Genomic DNA, 24,019 nt, shown 5'->3' on the forward strand with positions numbered 1-24,019 from the left:
AAAAACTCAGTGAAACTTAATGAGCATTATAAGGGACTAATATAATGAGAGCTACACCAACATGAAAAGAGAGTTGAAAAAATAAATAAGAAGTTCTCAATTGGAAATGAGAACTGACATAGCTGAAATAAAGAACACCCTGGAAGTATTCAACAGTAGACTAGAAGAAGCTGAGGACTGATTCAGCGAATTAGAAGACAAGATAGAAAAAACACCCATTCAGAGCAGCAAATGTGAAAAAAAAAATTAAATAGCAGGAGGAGAGTCTAAGGGAGCTTTGGGACAACATGAAATGTAATAACATTCACATCATACAGGCGGCAGAAGAAGAATCTGAGAAAGGAATAGAGAACTTGTTTGAAGAAATAATGGCAGAAAATTTCCCTAATCCTGGTGAAGGAAAAGACACTCAAGTTTAGGAAACACAGAGAGTCCCAATCAAGATGAACCCAAGACCCACACCTGGACACATAATAATTAAATTGTCAAACATTAAAGATAAAGAAAGAATCTGAAAGGCTGCAAGAGAGAGACAGAAAGTTACCTAGAAGGAAGTTCCCATTAGACTGTCAGCTGATTTCTCAATAGAAATACTTCAGGCCAGAAGGAAGTGGCATGAAGTATATAAAGTAATGAAAACCAAGGGACTGAACCCAAGACTACTCTATCCAGCAAGGCTATCGAAGGTGAAATAAAAAGCTTCACAGACAAAAAAACACAAAAATACCCCTGCCCCCCCCCCCCCCACACCAAAACACCAAGCACTGCAAGAAATGCTAAAAGGACTGTTGAAAGAAGAAGAAATAGAGAGAAAGAGAAGAACAGAGGCATAAAGACAAAGAATGGCAACAAATAAGTACCTATCAATAATATCCTTAAATGTAAATGGCTTAAATGTGCCAATCTAAAGATATAGGGTAGCTGAATTAATAAGAAAACATGACCCATATATATGCTGTCTACAAGAGACACACCTCAGAACAACACACTCACACAGAATGATAGTGAAAGTACGGCAAAAAATTTTCCAGAAAAATGGAAATGAAAAAAAAAGTTGGGGTGGCAGTACTCATATCTGACAAAATAGACTTCAAAGTGAAGGCCAAAACAGGAGACAATGGAGGTCGCTTCATAATACTAAAGGGATTGATACAACCAAAGGATATAACTCTGGTAAACATATATGCACCCAATACAGGAGCATCCAAATATATAATAAAAAAAAACTTCTGCAGGATTTTAAGGGAGAGATCGACAGTAATACAGTCACAATAAGGGACTTTCACACCTCACTGACATCACTGGAGAGATCTTCTAGACAAAAAATCAGCAAGGAAACAATGACTTTAAACAACAAAATAGATTAGATGGAATTAGTTGATAGCTATAGATATACATTCTTCTCAAGTCCACATGGGACATTTTCAAAGATAGATAACATGTTAGGATACAAACTAACTCTCTACAAGTTCAAGAAGATTGAAATCGTATCAAGCATCTTCTCAGATCACAGTGGAATGAAATTAGCAATCAACCACAGTAAAAACACTCAAAAACATTTAAACACATGGAGGATAAATAGCATGTTATTAAACAATGAATGGGTTACTAAAGAGATCAAGGAAGAAATAAAAAAATTCCTGGAAACAAAGGAAAATGAACACACAACAATGCCAAATCTATGGGACACAGTGAAAGCAGTCCTGAGAGGGAAGTTAATAGTATTACAGGCCTACCTCTAGAAATGAGAAAAAGCTGAAATAAACAATCTAATCCTACAACTTAACCAGAACAACAAGAAAAAGCCCAGAGTAAGTAGAAGGAATGACATAATAAAGACCAGAGCAGAAATAAATAACATAGAGACTAAAAAGAAAACACAAAGACCAATAAAACCAAGAGATGTTTCTTTGAAAAGATAAACAAGATTAATGAACCTTTAGACAGACTCATGAAGAAACAGAGAGGACTCAAATAAACAAAATGAGAAATGAAAGAGGTGAAGTAACAACTTACCCCACAGAAATATAAAGGATCATAAAAAAATACTGTGAACAACTATATTCCAACAGACTTGACAACCTGGACAAAACAGACATATTCCTAGAAAAATACAATCAACCAGGAAGAATAAGAAAGCCTAAATAGGCTGATAACTACTGAAGAAATTGAAGCATTTATCAAAAAACTCCCAGTAAAAAAAAGCCCTGGTTTGGATGCCTTCACAGGGGAATTTTACCAAACATTCAAAGAAGACTTAACACCTATCCTCCTCAAACTATTCAAAAAAAAATTCAAGAGGAAAGAACATTTTCAAGCTCTTTTTACAAGGCTAGCATTAGCCTAATTCCAAATAAGACATTACAAAGAAAGAGAGTTACAGGCCAATATCCCTGATGAACATAGATGCTAAAATCCTCAACAAAATTCTAGCAAATTGGATCCAGAAACACATTAAAAAGATCATATACCATGACCAAATGGGATTTATTCTGGGGATGCAAGGCTGGTACAATATTTCCAAAGCAATAACTGTAATACATCATATAAACAGATTGGAAGACAAAAATCACACGGTCATGTCAATTGATACAGAAAAAATATTCAGCAAAATCCAACACTCTTTTTTTGATAAAAACTCTCAGCAAAGTGGCAATAGAGGGATCATACCTCAACATAATAAAGGCCATATATGACAAACCTACAGCCAACATCATACTCAATGGGCAAATTCTAAAACCATTTTCCCTAAGAACAGGCACAAGACAGGACATCCACTTTCACCACTCTTACTCAACATAGCACTGGAAGTCCTAGCCATAATGATCAGACAAGAAGAAGAAATAAAAGGCATCCAAATTGGAAAGGAAGAAGTAAAACTGTCATTATTCGCAGATGACATGATATACATAGAAAACCCTAAAGACTCCACCAAAAAACTACTGGATTTAATAAATGAATAAGGCAACATAGCAGGATACTAAATTAACACCCAGAAATAGATGGCATTTTTATACACCAATAACTAACTCTCAAAAAGAGAAACTAAATAACCCCCCCCCCAAAACCCCAAACAAAACCCCTTTACCACTGCAACAAAAAAATTAAGATGCTTAGGAATAAACTTAACCAAGGAGGTAAAAGACCTGTACTTGGAAAACTACAGGACGTTGACAAAAGAGATAGAGGAAGATATAAACAAGTGGAAGACTATATCATGTTCATGGATTAGAGGAATAAACATCATTAAAACGTCCATACTATTCAAAGCAATCTATAGATTCAATGCTATCCCTACTAAAATACTACTAAAGGCATATTTCATGGATCTAGAATAAACACTCCAAAAATTTATATGGAACCAAAAAAGATCCAAAGAGCTGTAGCAATCTTGATAAAAAAAAAAGAGACAAAGTTGGAGGAATCACAATACCAGATATCAAGTTATATACTACAAAACCACTGTACTCAAAACAACCTAGTACTGGCACAAGAACAGACATATAGATCACTGGAATTGTACAGAGAACCAAGAAATTGACCCAAGCCATTATGCTCAATTAATATTTGAAAAGGGAGGCAAGAGCATACAATGGAGTAAAGATAGTCTCTTCAATAAATGATATTGGGAAAATTGAACAGGTACATACAAAAAAAGAGAAAGAAACTAGACCACTAACTTACACCATACAAAAGAATAAAGTAAAAATGGATAAAAGACTTAAATCTTAGTTGTGAAACCATAAAAATCTTAGAAGAAACCATAAGGTGCAATATCACAGACATCTGCCCAGCTAGTGTGGCTCAGTGTTTGAGCACTGATCTGTGAACCAGGAGTTCAATACGTGGTCAGGGCACATACCCGGTTGCAGGCTCAATCCCCAGGAGGCGTGCAGGAGGCAGCCAATCAGTGATTATCTCTCATCATTGATGTTTCTATCTCTTTTTCTCTCTCCCTTCCTTTCTGAAATCAATGAAAATATATTTTTTTAAAAATCTCAGACACCTCTCATAACAATATGTTTACCAATACATCTCCTAAGGCAAAGGAAACCAGAGAAGAAATAAATGGACTACGTCAAAATAAAAAGCTTCTGTACAGCAAAAGAAACCATCAACAAAATAAAAAGAGAGCCCACTGAATGAAAACATATTTGCCAATGATACATCTGATAAGGGGTTAATTTTCAAAATATATAAGGAACTCATATAACTTAACAAAAGGAAGACAAACAATCCAATTTAAGAATGGGCAAAGGACCTAAATAGACACTTCTCCAAAGTGGACATACAAAAGGACAAGAGACATATGAAAAATGCTCAGAGTTACTGATCACGTGAGGGATGCAAATTAAAACGACAATGAGGTATCACTTCACACCTATCAGAATGGTTATCATCAACAATCAACAAGGATGTGGAGAAAAGGGAACACTTGTGCACTGCTGGTAGGAATGCAGACTGGTGCAGCCACTGTCAAAACAGTATGGAGTTTCCTCAAAAAATTAAAAATGGAACTCCCATTTGACCCAGTGATCCCATTTCTGGGAATATATCCTAAGAAACCAGAAACACCAATCGGAAAGAATATATGCACCTCTATGTTCATAGTAGCACAATTTACAATAGCTAAGATTTGTTAATAGCCCAAGTGCCCATTAGTAGACGAGTGGATAAAAAAGCTGTGGTACATTTACACTATGGAATCCTATGCAGCTGTAAAAAAAGAAGTATCTCTTACCCTTTGAGACAGCATGGAGGGACCTGGAGAGTATCATGCTAAGTGAAATAAGCCAGTCAGAGATACAAGTATCACATGATCTCACTCATATGTGGATTCTAATGAGCAAAATAAACTGATGAACAAAATAGATCCAGAGACATAGAACAATGGAACAGGCTGACGAGTTTCAGAGGTAAGGGAGTGGGTGGGGAGCTATTATCCAGGGAAGTTATGATACACAGACAATAGTGTGGGAGAGGTATGTGTGGGGTGAAGAGGGTCAATGGGGAAAAAGGTGGGGACATCTATAATACTTTCAACAATAATGATAAATTAAAAAAAAAAAGAAAGGCGAGAAAGGATCCTCTTGTTCTAGGTGTAGGCGCTGGGGCACTTGGGGTGGGGTAGAGACAAGTCTGAAGTCAGAGGAGGCAGGAGCAGGGCAGGGGCTGGATCTGCTGGGAGGTTTACGGTGCAGGATGACCTCTGAGGTATGGAGTATTGTCAGGCTTGGGACTAGGGGTCAGAGTGAGGCTAGGGTAGGAATAAGAATGGAAGTGAGGCCCTGAGCGGTTTGGCTCAGTGGATGGAGCGTCGGCCTGCAGATTCAAAGGTCCCAGGTTTGATTCTGGTCAAGGGCATGTACCTTGGTTGCGGGCACATCCCCAGTAGGGAGTGTGCAGGATGTGTCTCTTTCATTGATGTTTCTAACTCTCTATCCCTCTCTGTAAAAAAAAATCAATGATATATGAAAAAAAAAAAAAAAAAAAAAGAATGGGAGTGAGGCAGGCCAGTGCTGGATGAGGGGAGGGGTAGGGCGGGAGCACAACAGGGCCCGGCATCAGGTAGCAGCTAGGTGTTATGCAGGTAAGAGTGTAAGGCTGGAGTTAAGGCAAATTTTTAAGTGACCTTTCTTGGATGTGAGTGAGCCCTTGGGTCTCAGGAGGAGGCACTGGAGCAGTGCTGAGCTGTCACAGGATGTCTGCTTTCAGCTCCAGGTCTATGTGGCTGAATTCTCCCATCTGGGTGTACTGGGGACACAGAGACAGCTACTGTTTAGCCACTTCAAGGTGGATTCCCCTGCTCACCTTCATAGCTCCCTCAGACCCAGGTTCTGACAGACAACTCTCTGTCCCAGATCTTGTTCTTCATCCCTCTGGAGACAAGCCCATGTACTTTTTCTTGCTGAGCTCTAATATCTGTTTCTTTTTCTAACTTACACAGTAATAACACTGTCATCTAAGTTGCCTGTAAAATAAGATCTTACATTTGGTGATTCTTCACATATTAAAGAGCTGTTTTCACAAACATTTTCTCACTGATTCACAAACATCCTATTAGGTGAAAATGACCTCTACCCCATTTTACAGAGTCAGCGCCTGACGTACCAGACCAGTCATAGGATTGAAACTCGGTGTTCTAACCTCTAGCCCAGCAGACTCACGGCTAGCTGACATGGATAGACCAGACATAGAATTCAAAAATGAAGCACGGGTGCATGTTTGTGCTTGCTCTTGGAGACTAAAAACTTCAGGACTGGAATCTGGGTACCTGGGACAGGGAGATGGGGTTAAGGGTGGTGACAGTGACCAAATCTCATTACTTGGCTGCTCACCCAGGCCAGGGGAGAGCTACTACCTACATTGCCTGTGCCACGGTAATCCCTGCAGGTACTAATCTGACACCCAAGACAGCAACGCATTGGTCACACACTGCTAATATCCTGGGCCTCCCCTACCTGCCAAGGGTTTTACCACCTATGGCTCTGACACAGACAGGGGACAAGATTACCCACCAGAGGGCTGAGGTGAGGTTCCAACAGACCTTGGTGTCTGGCTCCTGACTTCCTCTAGGAGTAATCCTTGAAGCTGGCACTTCATTCCCCCCACACGGCTCTCCCCTTTGGGGATAATCCTGGGCAGGTCCATGCTCGTTTCCCCACTTGGAATAGGGGGTTCACATCTGTGAGGCCCTTAGCAGTGAGCAACATGGGGCCTTCTGCTCTGCTAAGTCCTGAAAGGTCCCTACAAAGAAGAGTTCCCTGAGGCCTGGAAGCACCCCCTTCACCAGGCAGGATGCTGTTCAGTGACTTCAGGGTGGGCAGCATGAGGCTTTGAAGATTCAAGTCTTTATTAAAGGCTGTGAAAGTGGAGAGGGCAGATCAGACTTTATTATAAAAGCTGTGATGAAATGCATCTGAAGGTAGCAGGCATTGTGGGGCCGGGCTTGCACTAGGATAGTTGAGCACTGCTCAGTCCAGGCCTAGGCTGCCTTGTGGCTGCCAAGACGATGGCATCACAGCCCACCCAGGGCCCCAGGCCCCTCCTCCCCTCTTCCCATCAGTCTGTTTCTGCCAAGCTTCAGAGGCAGCACCTACTTTCAATTGGAACCCTATTTTAAATGCATCAGAGTTCACTGGTAGGACCAGTGCTCTCGCTGTTGTAGCAAGTTTCTATGTAATCCCTTAATGGGTTTTCAGGGCAACCACAAGACAGGGGCTGAGGTGTGTGCACACAGACTCCACCTTTGTGAAAGCTGAGCCCATAGAAGCTGGGGTCTGGGCTGCATCCCAGTAGCAAAAATCGAGGAACAGGGATGGGAAGGGGAGGGGACACTGGTTCTGCCAGTCAGAAGGATGGCTCTGACCTGCTAGTGTCTGCTGCTGACCTCTGCTGTGCCCGCAGGCCGGGAACCTTAGCTTAGGCTTGGGGGCTAGGGTTCAAGAATGAAGCCATCTGTCTGCTGCCTAGTGGCATGCTGCCCATTCTTAAAATCCCAGAATGGAAGGGTTGAATGGCACTCGGACCATCCAGACCAACCAGGCATTTTACGGGTGGGGACAAGGGGCCTCAGGAAGAGGCCTTATCCTAGGTCAGGACTTTCTCTGCTGCTCCACACTGCTTCTCCTTCGAAGTGCAGTCTACACAGCAATGGTCCTGGAACTCAGCCGGCATCAGCACCACCTGGACAGCCTGCTACACTAAACAGCTTGCTGGGTGCCACCCCAGAGTCCAGTCCTATTCCAGAGGTCTGGGGCAGAGGCGATCAGGGGAAAGCAGGTGTGGGCCTCTGAACTACACAGAGAGCAGCGCCGGGTCAGAGAACATTCCTTGGCAAGGCTGAGGCGGGCAGTGCAGACATGGCCAAGGGCCATGCTGAGAGGGGTCAGTAGCCTGAGGACCAAAGGGCAAAGCCTGGACTAAGGGGAGTGTTTCTGTGGCCAAGAGGAAGGAAGCAAGTGTGGAGGGAAGTGGGGACAGGCATGGCACAGCAGCTTCTGTCTCTGCAGATACGCGGGAAGTGGACAGAGGGCTGGCCTTCAGGCAGGCTGAGGCTGGGAGAACCCAAGCTCATGAGGGGCAGTTTAGTTTGAAAGGCACTTTGAGTACCTGTGGGGCCACTGGTGTTGCAGGTGGTGTCCATGGGAGCTGTTGGCAGGTCCCTTGGGCAGTGGCTGGGAGTCAGGGAGGAGCTGCAGGAACAGAAAGTGGCAAGCTGGGTGGGTGGGGCAAGCTGGAGGCCACTTAGCCGAGGCCCTGCTTTCTTCACCCAGGACCTCCCTGGTTCTGGCTCCTGCAAGGGAGGGGCCAATGGCCTGGTGAGTTAACTCACTGGTGCATCAGGGATCTGGTAGCTCCAGGGGGTGGCTGCTTGGCCTTGGAACCTTCTCTGTGGGATTTTTAGAGAAGGGGAGTTTGGTCCCAGAGAACAAGACCTAATTCTGGACCAAATGTCAGCTGAGTATTAGGGACCAGGTTCTGGGGATGCTGTGATGGGCAGGGCCTGGCTGAGGGACAACATCCCTCTCTGTCCCCAGAGATTCCAAGCCAGTCATTCCCTCATCTCAGCTGTGCTGGGGAGCCCTTTGGGCCAAGCTGTGGCTAGCAAGAGGGGTAGAGATGCCTTCTCCCACTGCCAAGGCTGGCCCCTCCAACAGGCTTTTGAAGTAGGTACTCATAGCTTGAAAGTTGAGAGCAGGCCGTGCAGGGGGCGATGAGGTGGCCTGTAGATACCGGCTGTACTTCTTCAAGCCCCCCTGTGGGTCTTGACAGTGTGCAGTCAACAGCTCCGTGAAGCTCACGTTGTGGAGGGCCAGGAGGCGGGCCTCGGCCCGGGGCAGGACGGCTGCCTGCACCAGGGGCTGCAGGGATCCGAAGCACTGCAGGCTGCTGAAGGAGTATATGTGCTGGGCCAGCTGGGGTCCCGGGGAGACTTCAAGGAGGCGGCACAGGTCACGCATGGTCAGCACAGCCGCCAGGGCACTGTGTTCGCTCATGTTTCTTGCCAGGTAGGTCTTGGCCAAACTCTTGAGTTTGAAGCTGCTGGCCTGGGGCACTCGCTCCTGGATGAGGGGCAGAGTGGCCAGGAAGCCGGAGATGGCCTCCTGGAACTCGCAAAGCTTGTTCATGTCTTCCAGGGCCCGGAAGAAATTGGGGAGGCTGGGCCCCCACAGCTTATAGCAGGCCAGGATGGGACGGCACATGGAGCTCAGGAAGCAGAGGAAGTGCTGCAGCCCCACCTCCAGGGAGACCGCCTTGGAGTGGATGCTTAAGGCCTCTGGCTGGATGAGCACTCGGAATTTGCTCTCCTGGTTCACGGCTGCCAGCTGCCTAATCTTCTGGGCTGGGCAGGAGAGAAGGGCAGGATGAGGTCCTAGGGACATGGGAGGCACTGGGAGGGATTGGGGGAACTCCAGGGCTGCTGACCCACTATCCAGAGACCCCACCTTGGGGTCTGCTGTCAGGAACCAAGCATCAGCCTTCAAACATTTGCAACTATGCCCCAAGCTCTGAAGATTCAAGTCTTCTCTAATGGTCATTAGAGAGCCCACTTTCATTGTCAATCTTGAGGTCAGATTGAGGCAGGCAGAGGCTGGGAGAACCCCTGGGGGAACCCAAGGGGAAGCTGCTGACTGCACACTGCAGATATGAGGGAAGTGGACAGAGAGCAGCCTTCAGGCAGGCAGAGGCTGGGAGGAGGTCTGCTGCCCTCAAATGCCTTGCTCACTGGCTGGAAGTCCAGTTCCCCGCTCCCCTGCCACCTGCCTCCAAGTTCACCAAACCCTTTAGATCCAGGCCGCTCCTGTCTCTCTTCTGTCAGCTTCACCCCACTACCCTTGAGACCTTTCACAGTTTCTACCCTGCCCTCCACTTCCTACCCTTGCCTCCAGTTCCACCAATCACTTAGCTAAGGCTCCCAGCCAGTTGGAGCTCTGAGACATACAACACACCTGCCCAATCTACTGCACTCAGAGTGTGGCCCAGAGCCTCTTGTGAGGTCTGTGAGTGACTTCCCTGTCCTGTGGGAACACCTGCTGCTTCTGGCTGGCTGGGCTAGCCCCAGGCTGAGACTGTGCCATAAGGCAGGGCCTCAGCAAATATTACAGGAGTTGAGGGGCTTCTGGGAGAGGTCATATCTCTCTGTGACTTCAGCTCTGTTGGCCTCCCTCTGCAGCCCACTGTGGAATGGGTCTTATACCTAGAAATGTGCAATCACAGCCCAATGCCTGGCTTGAATTGCTGGTCTCATAGCAGTGATTTTCTACAAACACTGGGTTCTGTTTAGAGGTGTCTTCCCAAGGCTCTCCAAGGAAGAGAAGCACTCCTCATAGGTGAGCTCCTGGAGGCGCTTGCCTCACACTTTCAGGCACTGGTCAAGGCAGCTGTCCTCATTCAAACAACGGAGCAGGCACTGGGAGTCCCAGGGGAGATGCAGTGCGCACTCGCTCTCCCCTCTCTGGCTGTGGTCATTGGCCAGAGCTCAGGGCTCTCCTGGACCCTGCAGATGGTTCTGTTTGTACTTATCTTGGGGATTTAGAGACTAAGTTAGAAAGGGGTGGGAATGGTCATTAGAGAACCCACTTTCATTGTCAATCTTGAGGTCAAAGAAAACCAGGGGCCTGACTTCTGATTGGAGGTCTGTGAGGCTCTCATCCAGGACCCTGAGGGAGTTGGTGCCCTCCAGCTGAAGGTCACTGGACTCGCTGCTGCTGTCATCCAGCTCTCGGAAGGACTGCAATACAGAAAAACCAACAGGTCAGGGGTCCAGAGGGTGAGATGGAGCATATTGGTCATGGGAGCATGTGCTGGTAAGCAGGTGTGTATAGTCACACGTGTGCGAACATGAGCAAGTTGGCAGGGCCTGGGCATCTGCATGCACATGACCAAGGGCATGTTATTGTGGAAGGGAAGGTGTGTGTCTAGGTGTGTACACAATACACTTGTGCAGGCTGTGTTTTAGCCAGTGCACATGCACTAATGAGGAGGGATAAGAGGATGAGATCATGTGGGCAAGTGTGCGTACATCTGGGTATGCATGGGGAGATGTGAATTTGTGAACCTATATTAACACAAGTGTGTGTGGGGGTGTGGAGGCTTGGGAGCAGGGCCAGTATTATGTGGGTACAGCTCAAGGTGCCTGCTTCTCAGTTAATCTCTGAGCAGACTCAGAAGAAACACAAACTGGGGACAGGAGGAAAGAGTCTTATCTTGAACCCCAGATGTCTCTCTGGAAGGGGCCAGGAGCCTGGCTTTTCTTGTTCCAAAAGCCGTTTGAGGTATCAGTGTCCTATGCAAAGGGGAGGAGGAGGACTGCTTAGCTCAGGGGTCCTCAAACTACGGCCCCGCGGGCCACATGCAAATACAAATATTGTATTTGTTCCCGTTTTTGTTTTGTTTTTTACTTCAAAATAAGATATGTGCAGTGTGCATAGGAATTTGTTCATAGTTTTTTTTTAAACTATAGTCTGGCCCTCCAACGGTCTGAGGGACAGTGAACCGTCCCCCTGTTTAAAAAGTTCGAGGACCCCTGGCTTAGCTTCTAGGACACACACCTAGGTAGACACACAGAGCCCAGCACTGAGAGCAGTGGAGGGATAAAGCTCAGAGCCTAGAGGCTGCCAGACAGCAACCAGGAGCTGGCGGCTTAGGGAAGCCTGAGGCTCGTCTGGGGTGAGCACAGGTTGGAAGGGGCAAGAAAAATTTGGAAGGTCTCCGGTGAAGGGGAAGGCCTCCAGCTTCCAAGGGGCTGGGGCTACAGAGGGAGAAGTGTTCTCTCATGATGTAGAGTTAATTGCTCGTTATCTGCACAGCTGCCAAACCCAGATGTTGTCTTTGGTGGCCTGCTCAGAACCCCCTGTGAATGCCACCTATCGACATCAGCCAGAGACCCGGAGGGAAGGGCATGGCAAGCGTCCAGGGCTGGCTGCGGGAACTGCTGGGACACAGGTCAGAGCAGGCCTTGGTCTTTCCTTCTATGGACTGCCTCTGGCTGGCTGATGGAGTTGGCTTCACTTGCGACTATCTGAGGCCTATATGAACCCTGGCTCTGACTAATGTCCATGGAAAATAATTAGCACATTCTCCTAGGCCAGTGGTTCTCAATCTTGGCTGCACATTAGAATCACCTGGGCATCTTTTTAAAATCCTGATTTCTGGGCCTCATCCTCTGGAAATTCTGTTTCTTTGTTACTAATGTTGTGGCCTCACCCCATAACAAAGAAACAGAATTTCCGGAGGATGGGGCCCAGAAATCAGGATTTTAAAAAGATTCCCAGGTGATTCTAATGTGCAGCCAAGGTTGAGAACCACTGTCCTAGGCGCTTCTACTCTCCAGGTGAAACATTTAATGAATAAAAATTCAACCAAAAGCTAAGTCATTGTTAACCACAGCTAACATGTGCTGGATATTCCTAGGAGTGGCTAATTTTTACTTTTATTTGCGTTTCATAGCTCTACCCCACGCTCATCACCAACTTCCTCCCAGTCAGTGATAGAAATATTCAATAGAAATCCATCCAGAGCTGGTTTTACTTAGAGAAGCCTGAGTCCCTGGACTTTAGACAGAAGGTCCTAATAAGAGACTTTGTCAAATGCCTTGCATATTGGTATCTTGAATCTGCCACATGTCCAAGGCTAATCTATATATATAAAACCCTAATATGCAAATAGACCGAACAGTGGAACAACCGAACAACCGGTCACTATGATGAGCGCTGACCACCGGCGGGTGCGTGTGGAACATGGCGGGCGTCGGCAGCAGGCGGCAGAGCATGGAACATGAGGGCATTGGCCACAGTGGGATGGTGGAGCAGGTAAGTGGGGGCACCGGACCAAGGCGGGGCACTAGTCACTATCATGGGGGCGAGCCTCTGGTGGTTACTGAAAATTCTTTGCCCCTGTGTGTCACGGTCCCACCCAGTGCTTGCACCTGCTGCTGGCGCCAGCCCCACTCACAGCTGCTGCTGGTGCCAGAGCCTCCACTCGCACCCACTACCAGTGCCCAGCACTGGCCCTGATCATTTGGCACTGTCAGCGGGTGCAAGCAGTGCCTTCCGGCCCCCATTACCCCTCAGGGCTTCTCCACCTCCCTCTGCTCCTGAGGGGTGACTGGAGCCGGCAGCCACCTCTCACACCTGCTGCCGCCCACGGTCCCGCTCGCACCCACAGCCAGCCCCAGCCCCACTCCTACCCTCTGCTGGAGCCGGCCCCAGTCACTCCACACCATCAGCAGGTGTGAGTGGGGCCAGTGCCGTCAGCACATGGGAATGGTGGTGGCGGGAGCGAAGCTGCCAGCAGACAGGGGACCAGGGGCCGTAGCAGGAGGGGCTGGGTGGGGGCATGGAGTGGGGGCCGAGAACCATCCCTGTGCCTCGCAGCCGACAGTTCCTTTTAAGGTTCACGAATTCGTGCACTGGGCCCCTAGTTTTACACCACTGGTTCTGACTCTTGTCTCATGTCCTGGCCTCCTCCCTCCCATGTAAGGAGTCTTCTACAGAATCTTCCTTGAAGTTGATAGCTGGTGGAGAGCTGAACTCCCCTTGCTATGTCCTCGCCTTGGCCTCAGCTCTCTTACTCATATCTGAAGATCCATTCCCTTGGCTGAATCCTCTCTGCCACCCACTGACATGATACACTAGGCTTTCTCTTCTGCCTTCTTTTGGCTCCAAACATGCAGTGGCCCTGAGGGCTTCCACCTGCCTCCTTCCTTCTGTGGTGTCTCTTTAGGCCTTAGAGCCAGAATATTTCTTTAGGATATTTCTTCCAGCTAAGCTCCCTGGAGAGCAGCACACTGCATCTTTGGGCCTGCTCCCCCATCTTTATAGGAGGGTCACTTATGATGGCCATCAGAACCTCATTTTTAGAGCTTGCCATTGTCCTGGGTCACTTTCTTTTACAGTCATGGGACTGTCCTGTCTGAATTTACAGAAGACCCTGCAGGCTTCCCTAATGAAAGGGCACCGGCTCCCTTCTGCTGAGCTTGTCAATGGAGGAAAGCTGGATCTCCCAGCCCCAACTCCTCCTGCTCCCACGTGCCTCTTGCCCTTGGGGACTTCATAAAGTATGGCTTTTCTGTGGGGCTGGTCTCATGGGAACCCCTTCCACTGAACTCCGGCCATCTGTAAACTCAATTCCCCCACCCTGGGAAGTACCGGCACATTTAAAAAAGACTTTTTAAAGGGCAATTGGCATATAGAGGCCCAGACACAAAACACCTTTCTACCCCTGCTCACTAAGGAACACCCTCATGTCCCACCCCACACACCTCAACCTATTCCACAATCAGCATAATTGAGTGGGTGGGGGAGCAGAGAGGGACAGTGCGTGAAAACAGAACCCAAGAAGCCAGGAAAGGGCCTTTCCTTGGTAAAAGCTGAGGTTTCTTGGCTGGGAAAGGAATGGGGGCAGAAATGAAGTGGGGACAGGTGAGAGTGCCTGCGTGAGGACTAGAAAGTGAGCAGTGGGGAAAACACTTTGAGGACCTAGGGAGTGGGAGATGACAGCTGAGAGAAGAAGAGGAATTTAAAAAATGCTGCTATGTGTTATGAGTTGGATCCCTTTGAAAGATGCAAAGAAATACAGGAATTTATTTTTTTTATTATACTTGGCTAATGGACTGTGTTTCCTTGATCCAGTTCTCTTCTCCCCTTCTGGGTAGTATCCCAGGAGGTATGTGTCACCTCCATTCAATACTGATACACACACATCTTAGCAGCACTTCTCTGACAACTGAATCCCCCAACTCCTCCAGGGTTCTCTCCTTTGGCTCTGCATTAGCAGCTTAACAGACTCTTGATGCCCAGGCTCCATCCCAGACCAATTCAATTAGGGTCTCTGTGGATGGGACCTAGGAATCGGTCATTGGTAAAACCCCAAGTGATCAAGTGTCAGGCAGGGTTGAGAAGGATTGTCCATGTTTGGTCATCAGCCAGATAGGAGCCAAACCCTTTGAGATTCAGCATCTAGTAGCCGAAGATATCTGCCTCGTACCTGACATTATTGCTTATCAAGAGTCCCCAGCTCCCGAGGGACTTTCTCAGCAGCCAAGCTTAAGCAACAGTAGGGATCAGTTTGGCAAGACATGCACTGCTAGTTTTTGCAGACACAAAACCCCAGATCTTTCTTGAAAAGTCTGGAAGGCCCCAGAGAGACTTCACCTGTATCTGTGAATGGGCCCACCTCGTTAGCTCACCTGTGGCCCCCATGCCCACCGCTCCAACCCCTCTGCCGGCTGCTGCTGTCCCTCGGGGGACACGGCTCACATCTTCCCAGAGGAGCACCTATTTTTCTGATACACACTCACCAGCATCACTGTCCCTCCCCTGGATCAGCTGCTCCGCACAGGCCTCCCTTCCACTGCCACTTCTGACACAGCCCCTCCTCCTCGATAGGCCCCCTACCGCTTCCACTTAGTCTTCCTGATGCCAGGCCCTGGGGCCAATCATCTGTCACAGGGTAGTGAGAACACCCATTTTTTTTTCTGCTTTGGGTCCTAACACAGGGCCCATGGCAGAGGCACTGCTGACCCCAGATGTCCACCACCAAGCCTGGGCCTCGCCCCTCTACCCAACTACTGCCTCATCGGAAGGGGCGAGGCCACTTTCAGAGCAGTCTTCCCATTCGCTCAGTCTCTCCCCGAGCCAGCAGGCCTGCACCAGAGCCTCCAGACAGGTCTACATTGCGGCAACTGACACACCTACAGCCCAAGGAAATGGGGCGGGGGGTGCTTACACACCCTGTTACACTGGGAAGGTGTGGCATATTAGCAGGTCTGTATTCCACAACTGTCACTGGAAGGTGAGAAAGGCCATGGAGAGGAAAGGGCATGGGAATGCAGGAGTCCAGAGCACCCAGGGAATGTCAGCCTGCTCCCTCTCTCCAAGCTGCTTCAAATACTCTAGGACAGCGGTTCTCAACCTGTGGGTCGCGACCCCTTTGGGGGTCGAACGACCCTTTCACAGGGGTCGCCTAAGTCCATCAGAAAACACATATATAATCACATATTGTTTTTGTGATTAATCACTATGCTTTAATTATGTTCAATTTGTAACAATGAAATTGGGAGTCACCACAACATGAGGAACTGTATTAAAGGGTCACAGCATTAGGAAGGTTGAGAACCACTGCTCTAGGAGCACCAGGGGTTTGGAAGGGGCATGGAAGGTGGGTAAGAAATGACCCAGGAGGACCTCATTTGTTTTCTTTTAAAATTTCTTCAAAAGGTTTGGGACTTCTGTAGTGGTTAATTTTAAAACTGTGTCTGATGAATACCTACACAAAAGCCATTGGTCCTCCGGCTCTCTCCATGCCTCCAGAGCTAGTCTCCGAGGTGAGCAGCTAATTCTTCATCACCTGCAATGCCCTCAGGCACCACCTGGCTCCTTGCCCACAGCTGAAGATTAGCCTGATACCCCACCACCCAAACAGCTGGAATCAGCTCCTCTGTTTGACTCTCAGGAAGTCTGGGGAGACCTGTGGCATCTAGTCCTTTTCTCTATCATCTCTTCCCAGGCTTCTACTTCCACCCAGACTCAATTTTGTTTTAATCTTATCAAGATTATGGGATGGAAAAAAGTGCCCAGATTTCAGAACATGGAAAGAAAAGACTCAAAATGGATTGGCTGTGAGGAATAGAAAGGGTGTGTGGTGTGTGTGTGTGTGTGTGTGTGTGTGTGTGTGTGTGTGTGTGTGTGTGTGTCGGGGAGTGGGGGTGGGGTCCTGGGCAGCTCCGAGGACTCAGCTTGTGTAACTGGGCAGATGGCGTAATTCACCAAGCAGAGCAAGAGATGAGTTTGAGGTCTCTCTGGGACATCTGAGTACAGCTGTAGGAGAATCTCTGGCTGTGCTGGTCTCAACAGCCTCTGGCTATAAGTGAAGACACAGGCCTGGCTCAGATTATAGGAACGTATAGAGACCAAAAGGGAAGAAGGCCCCAAACCAAAGCCGGAACACTTAAAGGAACAGAGACCTTGAAGGAGAGGAGCAGCAGCCAGGCTGCAGGAGGGAGCGGAGGGGGCCCTCCCGAACCAAGGGGAGCAGCCTCTCAGGAGGCTCCAATGCTGGTCAAGATTAACAACTGGAGGTGGCCATTGGACTTGGGGGCAGGGTCCACTAGCACAATGAGGGAGAATAGGGAAACGCGGTGAGCAAGGGACACCCAGGGAGGTAAGGAAAGAGGTTCTGAGATGGGAAGACTTCCTTCAGCATGTTTAGTTATGGCTCTTAAGAAGTGGAAGCATTTGAAGGTGGAGATGAGGACAGGCAGATGGGGTAGGCTCCCAAGGAGGCAGGGGTGCTGGGGCCAGGACAGAGGATGTCCCTCCACCCTAATGGGACAGGGGGAGGAATGTGATGGGATCAGGTCAATCTGTGGTTGGATACCGGAGAGCAAGATGTCAACGGCTCCCTTGCCATCTGAAGGTTCCTGTTGTCTTCCTAGGGCAGAGGGTCACCTGCCGAGAGTGATGTTGGGGATGAGGGCCCAGATCTCAGGCTGTGGAGGTTCAGTGAACTGAGGTGGAGGGTTGGAGAATGCCTTCAACTGACTATCCTTTGTGGTTTTCCTTCCGTTGATTTTCTCCAACAGAATTCGGCTCTGGGTAGCAGTGCAGAGGCAACCTACTGAATCTCACCAGGGCTGTTTGTGAAAGGCAGGCCTAACTGGAGGCCAGGAGGAGCTGGGTGGGAGGGAGTGGAGGTACTGGAAGTTACCGATGGGAAGCTCAAGGGACAGAGGCTATGGTCAATCTTGAGTGGGCCAGTTTAGAGATGGACAGTTCAGTGATGGTGAGGTTCCAGGGGTGGCCTTGCAGTGAAGACCCCTGAGAGGTCAAGGAGCAGAGAGGCTGGGGTAGAGGATGCTGTAGTCCCCCAAGAGGAAGGGAGAGGAACCTTAGAAGGCAGGTGCCAGAGTCTTCCGTATGTGGGGAAAGCGGGAAGTGGGGTTCACCTTAAGACCTGGAACCTCAAAGGCACAGGCAGTCTGATCAGATGGTGGGACAGAAACAGCCCAGGAGACACAGGGCCTTGACCCCACCTCCTACCTCTGATGTGGCGGAAAGAGGGGCAGAGTAACCCCACAGGAAACCACGTTTCAGGGCAGGGAAGTGACAAAAGCTAAGTCCAGTAGGGAATCTGTTGGTCACGGAGGAAGGGTTTGCAAGGGTGATCTTTCAACAAACATTTATTGAGCAGCCACATCTGCCAGGTCCTAGGATTGACACAGTCCCTGCCCTCATGGTCTTAGATACTGACAGAAGCCCAGTGGAAAGGCCTGGGGTAGGGGGAAGGGACAGTGGGAGGTACAAAGGCCGCAAGAAGCTTTCTTTTCTTGAGCAGAAGCCCAGACATGTGAGGAGTGGTGGCCTGAATCTGTCATGCCCTCTCAACTAACAAGGACTAAAGTCTCCTTGCCCAGAGTCTATGCAACCATTCCTTCCTCGGTTCACTCTTTGACCAAGACGTATGAATGCCTACTGCTTGTAGGGCCTTTAGGTGTGTGAGCTAGGCTGGGCAGAGGGATGGAGGAGGGGGCAGAGCAGGGCGTGGGTGTTGGCCATAAGGTTATAAGAGATTGGTGGCCAGCAGTTGTAGAGGGAGGCAACTGGGGCTCTCAGAGGCTTGTCTGAGGGGGACCTGGGCTGGTGGGGGGCCTCTCTGAGGAGAGGAGTGATGGGGCTGCATTTGGAGGGACTTCCTGGATTTGGGGATTCTCTACAGGGGTCCTGTCAGAATCTTGGGGAGAGATTCCTGCCCCAAGAGTCTGGGGTGATTGGCCTCCTGCCCTGCCTCCTCTGAAAGAGGCATCAATCTGGGGAGCAACAGAGGGAGGAAGAGCAAAGAAGCTGTTGAGCCACTGAGCTAAATGGGAGGACCCCCGGAGGGAGTGGCCAAGAGACCGCCCTGCCCGTTGCACCAGTCGGGGTTGGTTGATGGCTGGCTTTTGGAGGCAAGCAAGACACTCCTGGAGGTTGGCAGGATGGTTGGGAGGCTCTGTATTGGCAAGGGTAGTGGCTTGGACCAGCGGGGAAGGACAAGTCCATCGGGGGGCACAATACGGTTTGAGTGGCAAGTGGATGTGACGAAGGCGGATGGCTCTTTGTATCCTGCGAGACAGGTGGCTGATCCCACGGTGGATGGCAGCATGCTCCTGGTGCCCGGCAGGCTGGCTGGGAGATGTGGCATCGGGGATGACTTGCGTGGTGGGATTGTGGGGAGGCCAAGCCAGGAAGCGGCATGTACCTCGGGGCGGACGGGAGGCCCGGCAGGTGTGGGATGCTCTTAGTGCTCTCAGCAGGGGGCGGGTTGGCCGGGAGTATGTCGCAGCGGTCTCCATGGGCTCCAAGCACTTTCCAATACAGAACCTCAGATTGAGGGCTGGAAGGGACTCAGGGGCCACCCAGTCCAACCTTTCACTCTGTTCAGATCCTCTTTTCCCCTAGACAGGGGACTGCCCATTAACAAACCTCAGGGACAGAAGGGTCACAACCCACAAGCCACTGTCCCATTACTGGATGGCTTTAAAGAAGTTCTTTCTTACCTGGAGTGAAATTTGCTTGTGTGAGCCCTACGTGGTGCTGCCCTGTGCCCTTACAATCCCTCAAATTGGCCCTCAGTTGTGTCCACCCTCCTTGTTGAGGAGGGGACAGAAATACATAAGGAAGCTCCCAACAAAGGCAATGCCTAGTCCAGAAAAGAGACAGCTCTGGAAGGAAGCACTCTATCAGCAGTTAAGAAGAGAATATATGGTTACTGAAGGCCCCTCATCTGGAGGGAGGGCTGGAGTGGTCCAGGCCCACAGGCCTTTGAAGATTATCCTCAGGACAGCTCAGGTCTGAGAGTCACCTGCTGTGGTTGTGTCCCCTGGAATGGGGGGAGGCAGGAATCCCGGGCCAAACTTCTGGGCCACTCACCGAGTTTTCAGCATCTGAGTCCTCGGAGCTGCTGATCACCACAACGCGCTCCTCTGAAACAAGGCAGAGGAGGCAGCGTCAGGCCCTGCTGGGAACGCCCGCTCCTACCCACCCCACCCCGTTCTCCCGTGGGGACCTTCGCTGGCCAGTGGACTGGGTGGGTGATGTGTGGCCTGCAAGAGGGGATGCCAACATTCGCCGTGTGTGCCTATGGGATCTGTTTATTCACAGTGGCTTTCCACGACTGCCTGCTGGGCCCTGTCTGTGAATACCTGGTTCAGCTGCTGACCCTGAGAGCAGCATCTGCTCCCTGTGGAGGCCTGACAAGCACCACCTGGGTTAGAACCTTTTGGAATCCTAAAGAAGCTCATTGGTGTATTCCAATTCTCACACCTGTGAGAATGTTCAGTTAAAAAATAGCCTATATCTAGTTAAAACCTTTTGATTTACCAATAGCATTTGTGAGCAAGGAATATCAGTTAGAGCTGGGTGTGTGAACAGGGTCAGGGCCCGGGCTAAGACCTAGAACGAGAACAAGGCTGGACTGTCTTGAACATTCCAGAATTAAGGGTTGACCTCTAGTCTTGCCAAAGGACTTCCTATTTGGCAGTGTCCCTGAAAGATATCTAGGACAAATGAGGGCCCTCAGGCGGTAGCCTTTGCAGAAAAATTTGGGACCAGATGGGTCCATGGCCTTTACTCAAGTCCTCTCTGGGAATGTGCTAGACACCCACCAAACAAACATTTCATGGGGAGACCCAGGCTGTGCAGAGGCACGGTGCTAGGTTCTGCACGAGTGTGTTGGGGGAAGGAGCTACGGAACTGTGACCTTCAGCTCCTGGTGCTCCCCATGCTGGAATCCCAGCGAAGCACATGGTGAAATAAACCACATGCACTCTCACCCCCCAGGCAAACTGTGGGCTCTCCTTGCCCCGTCTGGTAGCAGCTGAGGGCAGGACACAGGGAATGCTGTTGGCTTTGGGCTCCCTGGGTGGGTCAGGATGCAGAAGAGGGGCCCCACCCAGCCCCTGGAAAACAGCATGCAGGCCTCAGCCTCTGCTGTCCCTGACCTCCCTACCTGCCTCCCCAGGGTCGCCAGTCTCATGGTTGGTGAGTTCCTCATTTCCTGCGGTGTGGCTCTCAGGGCTCTGGCACCCCTCCACGGGCAGTGGTGAGACTGCCTTGGAGGTGCTGGGCCTGGGCTGCTCGGGGGAGCTCAGGGACAACCTGGCCTCCTTCTCTTCCTCGGACTCCATCTTGATAACCTTCCTGCGGCACTCGGTCTGGCAGGACTTCCTCCTCTTCTGTGGCGTGGCTGTGTTGGAGACCTCCTGTGCAGTGGGAAGTCACAGTGCCGGGTCAGGAGTCTCCAGGGGCCCTAAGGTGGTGGGCAGAGACCTAGGCCTGGGTGGCTGGGGGCTGGGGCCTTCCTCTCTGCCTCTCCACACAGAAAGTCCTCCCAGGTTGCCATGCACACTGGCCCTGCCTACTATCCACCGGCCTCTGCCTGCCCTGGGAGTGGCTCATACGCTTAGTGTAGAGGGAACTTCCTGACAGGGCAGCGGAGGGAAAGGAAGGGCATAGAGCAGGTGCTGACTAAGGTCTGGGTTCTCACTCAACTCCACGTCCTACTGCTTGCTGGGATCTGGGCTCTCAGGAGGGGAGGCAGGACTGCAGAAAACTTACCTCTCTACAGGAGGGGTCTTTGATGGAGTAGGCGTACATTGGCACAGGATGTGTCCCAGGCACCGACTGTACCACAGCCACAGGTTGAGCCTCAGCCAGCCCCAGGGCCTGCACCTGAGCTATCTGTGCCCCTGCTGGCTGCAAAGTCAGAAAAGGAGAATCAGAAATGACTATGCAGCAGGATAAGGGCTGGGAACCTAGGCCTAGGGTCAGCCCAATTCCCAAGGCCTCACTCAGCCATAGGTACAGGCTGTTCAGTCCAAAGCCTAGAAGCCTTAGGGACCAGGAGTCTTCCCCACACCCTCCATGTCTGTACCGCATGACCCTGAGGTGCTGGCATCCAGGAATCACTGCTCAACAACTCCTCCAGGCTTGCTCGACATCTAGCCTCCACAGCTCCAGGAACAAAATGCTCACTGCTGCAGGAGCCAGTTCCTCTACAGCAGCCAAGTTGTAATAGGAAGGACACCCTTCTACTGAGCTGAAACTGGCCTCCCTGTGGCCTTCACTCTGCCCGAGGGGCTTTAACTCTGCCTGTGTCAGAATAGCCACTAACGCATCTTGGACAAATCACTTAAAACTCCTGGGGCCTCAGGCCCTCTCTATAAATGGGAATAATCATGCTCTCTACCCCCCAGGCAGTGTGGATGAAGTACATTACTAAGTAAAATGCTAGAAAGAGCACCTGGCACTTAGTACCTGATGGTGATGGCAGTGTTTTTATTACCGCTCTGTGCCAGGCTCAGTGCAGGTACTTCATGTACCCATCCCTAAAGGAAGTAGAGGCAGCTCCTCAGAGAGTCTGACAGAATTTTCATGATTCAACAAATTTACTCCTATGTATGTATCCAAAGGAACAGGAAACACATGTTTCAACAAAAACTTGCATATGAATGTTCACAGAAACACTATTCACGATAACCCAAAATGTCTGCCAATAAAATGTGGCGCACCCATACAGTGGAGTGTTACTCAGCCATAAAAAGGAATAACATTCTGATACACACACATGAATGAACCTTGAACACATTATGCTGAGTGAAAAGAAGCCAGCCACAGAAGGATACATATTGTATATTTCCATTTATGTGAAATATCCAGAATAGCTAAATGTATACATGTAGAAAGCAACGTGGTTGTTGCCAGGGGGTGGGGGTGGGCACAATGGGGAGTGACTGCTTCATGGCTTCAGGGTTTCCTTTTTAGGCAATGGAAATATTCTGGAACTAGATAGTTGGGATGGTTGTACAAGATTGTGAGTGTAGCCCTGGCTGGTGGCTCCGTGGTTAGAGTATCAGCCCACTACCAAAGGGTTGGGGGTTCAATTCCCAGTCGGGGGCATGTACCTGGGTTGCAGGTCAATCCCCGACCCTGGTCGAGGAGGCAACCAATTGATGTGTCTCTCTCATGTTGATGTGTTGTTGTTTTTTCTCTCTCTCTCCCTCCCTCACTCTCTTCCACGCTCTCTGAAAATCAATAGGAAAATATCCTCAGGTGAGGATTAACAGAAAAAGATTGTGACTGTACTAAATGTAACTGAATTTTATACTTTAAAATGGTTAAAATAGTTTTCTAGGGGGCCAGTGGGGGAAAAAACGGGACATATGTAATATTTTCAATAATAAAGATTAAAAAAATAAAATAGTTTCCTTACGTGAATTTTACCACAATAAAAATATAGTTTTAAAACAAGAGGTAAGTACCACACTATGATTATCACAAATCTACAGAGAAGGAAACTGAAGCACAAGAGAGAGGAAATTATTTCCTACGGTCACAGACCTAATAGGGTTTGAACAGCGCTGTGAAATGGAAGTTCCCTTCCAGTGCCGCGCAACTTGCTTTTCCTCAGTCTCTGTGTCCTTTACATCCCCTGCCACCCTTCCCTACTGTGTGACGCTGAACGGCTTGTAAAAATGAGTGAGTGATGTGGGAAGTGCTCCTTTGAAAGGAGAGGCCCACACTCCTGACCACTGGTGCTTCTAATTCTATGTGATGATCATCAGTCAGGAGCACGCAGTCTGTCCACAGGGTGAAAGCAAGGCATTCCATCGCAGCAGAGGGGCCCTTCATCAAGTAGAGCTGCATTGGAAAAGCCAGGTGACCAACTGTGAGACTACAAGGCCCGGGATACTTTCCTAGTTGGGACAAGCTTTGCCCCTCTTGTGTGGGGAAAGATGTGGCCAGGCCTACTCTCAGAGGACACCAGCGATGATCTGGCCAAACCCAGGCTGGGGTAGACAGGGAAGGCCCAGTACAAGGGGGCCACGTGCCGGGTACCGGACCGGAGCCAGGCAGTGCTCTTTTTGGTATCATCAGTGCTCTGATGTGGGCTGTGGGCTCCTCCGCTGTCTGCTATAATGATTGACTTCCTTCTTTCTTCCCCCATTCCTGGGTTTCTTTTTTTTCTTCTTTTTACA

General features: G+C 49.4%; 1 protein-coding gene across 12 annotated transcripts in view; it reads right to left on the reverse strand.

Moving 5' to 3' along the window:
- PML (PML nuclear body scaffold) overlaps positions 1–24,019 on the reverse strand; it is a 66,744-nt gene that overhangs the window by 11,695 nt on the left and 31,030 nt on the right. The window contains exons 5-9 of one of the 12 annotated variants that reach the window (XM_059657347.1): positions 21,600–21,737; positions 20,992–21,244; positions 19,914–19,966; positions 10,585–10,735; positions 6,836–9,346 (exon numbers count right to left, since the gene is read on the reverse strand). In XM_059657347.1, the coding sequence (XP_059513330.1) occupies positions 8,568–9,346; positions 10,585–10,735; positions 19,914–19,966; positions 20,992–21,244; positions 21,600–21,737 (1,374 nt within the window). In that variant the 3' untranslated portion in view covers positions 6,836–8,567. Of the gene's footprint in view, positions 1–6,835; positions 9,347–9,554; positions 10,736–18,166; positions 19,349–19,913; positions 19,967–20,991; positions 21,245–21,599; positions 21,738–21,787; positions 23,682–24,019 lie in introns of those variants that run through there. The other 11 variants (XM_059657387.1, XR_009447666.1, XM_059657397.1 and 8 more) reach the window with 11 other exon arrangements.

The sequence above is a fragment of the Myotis daubentonii genome, chromosome 1, assembly GCF_963259705.1.
Source record: "Myotis daubentonii chromosome 1, mMyoDau2.1, whole genome shotgun sequence".
NCBI classification, from domain to species: Eukaryota; Metazoa; Chordata; class Mammalia; order Chiroptera; family Vespertilionidae; genus Myotis; species Myotis daubentonii.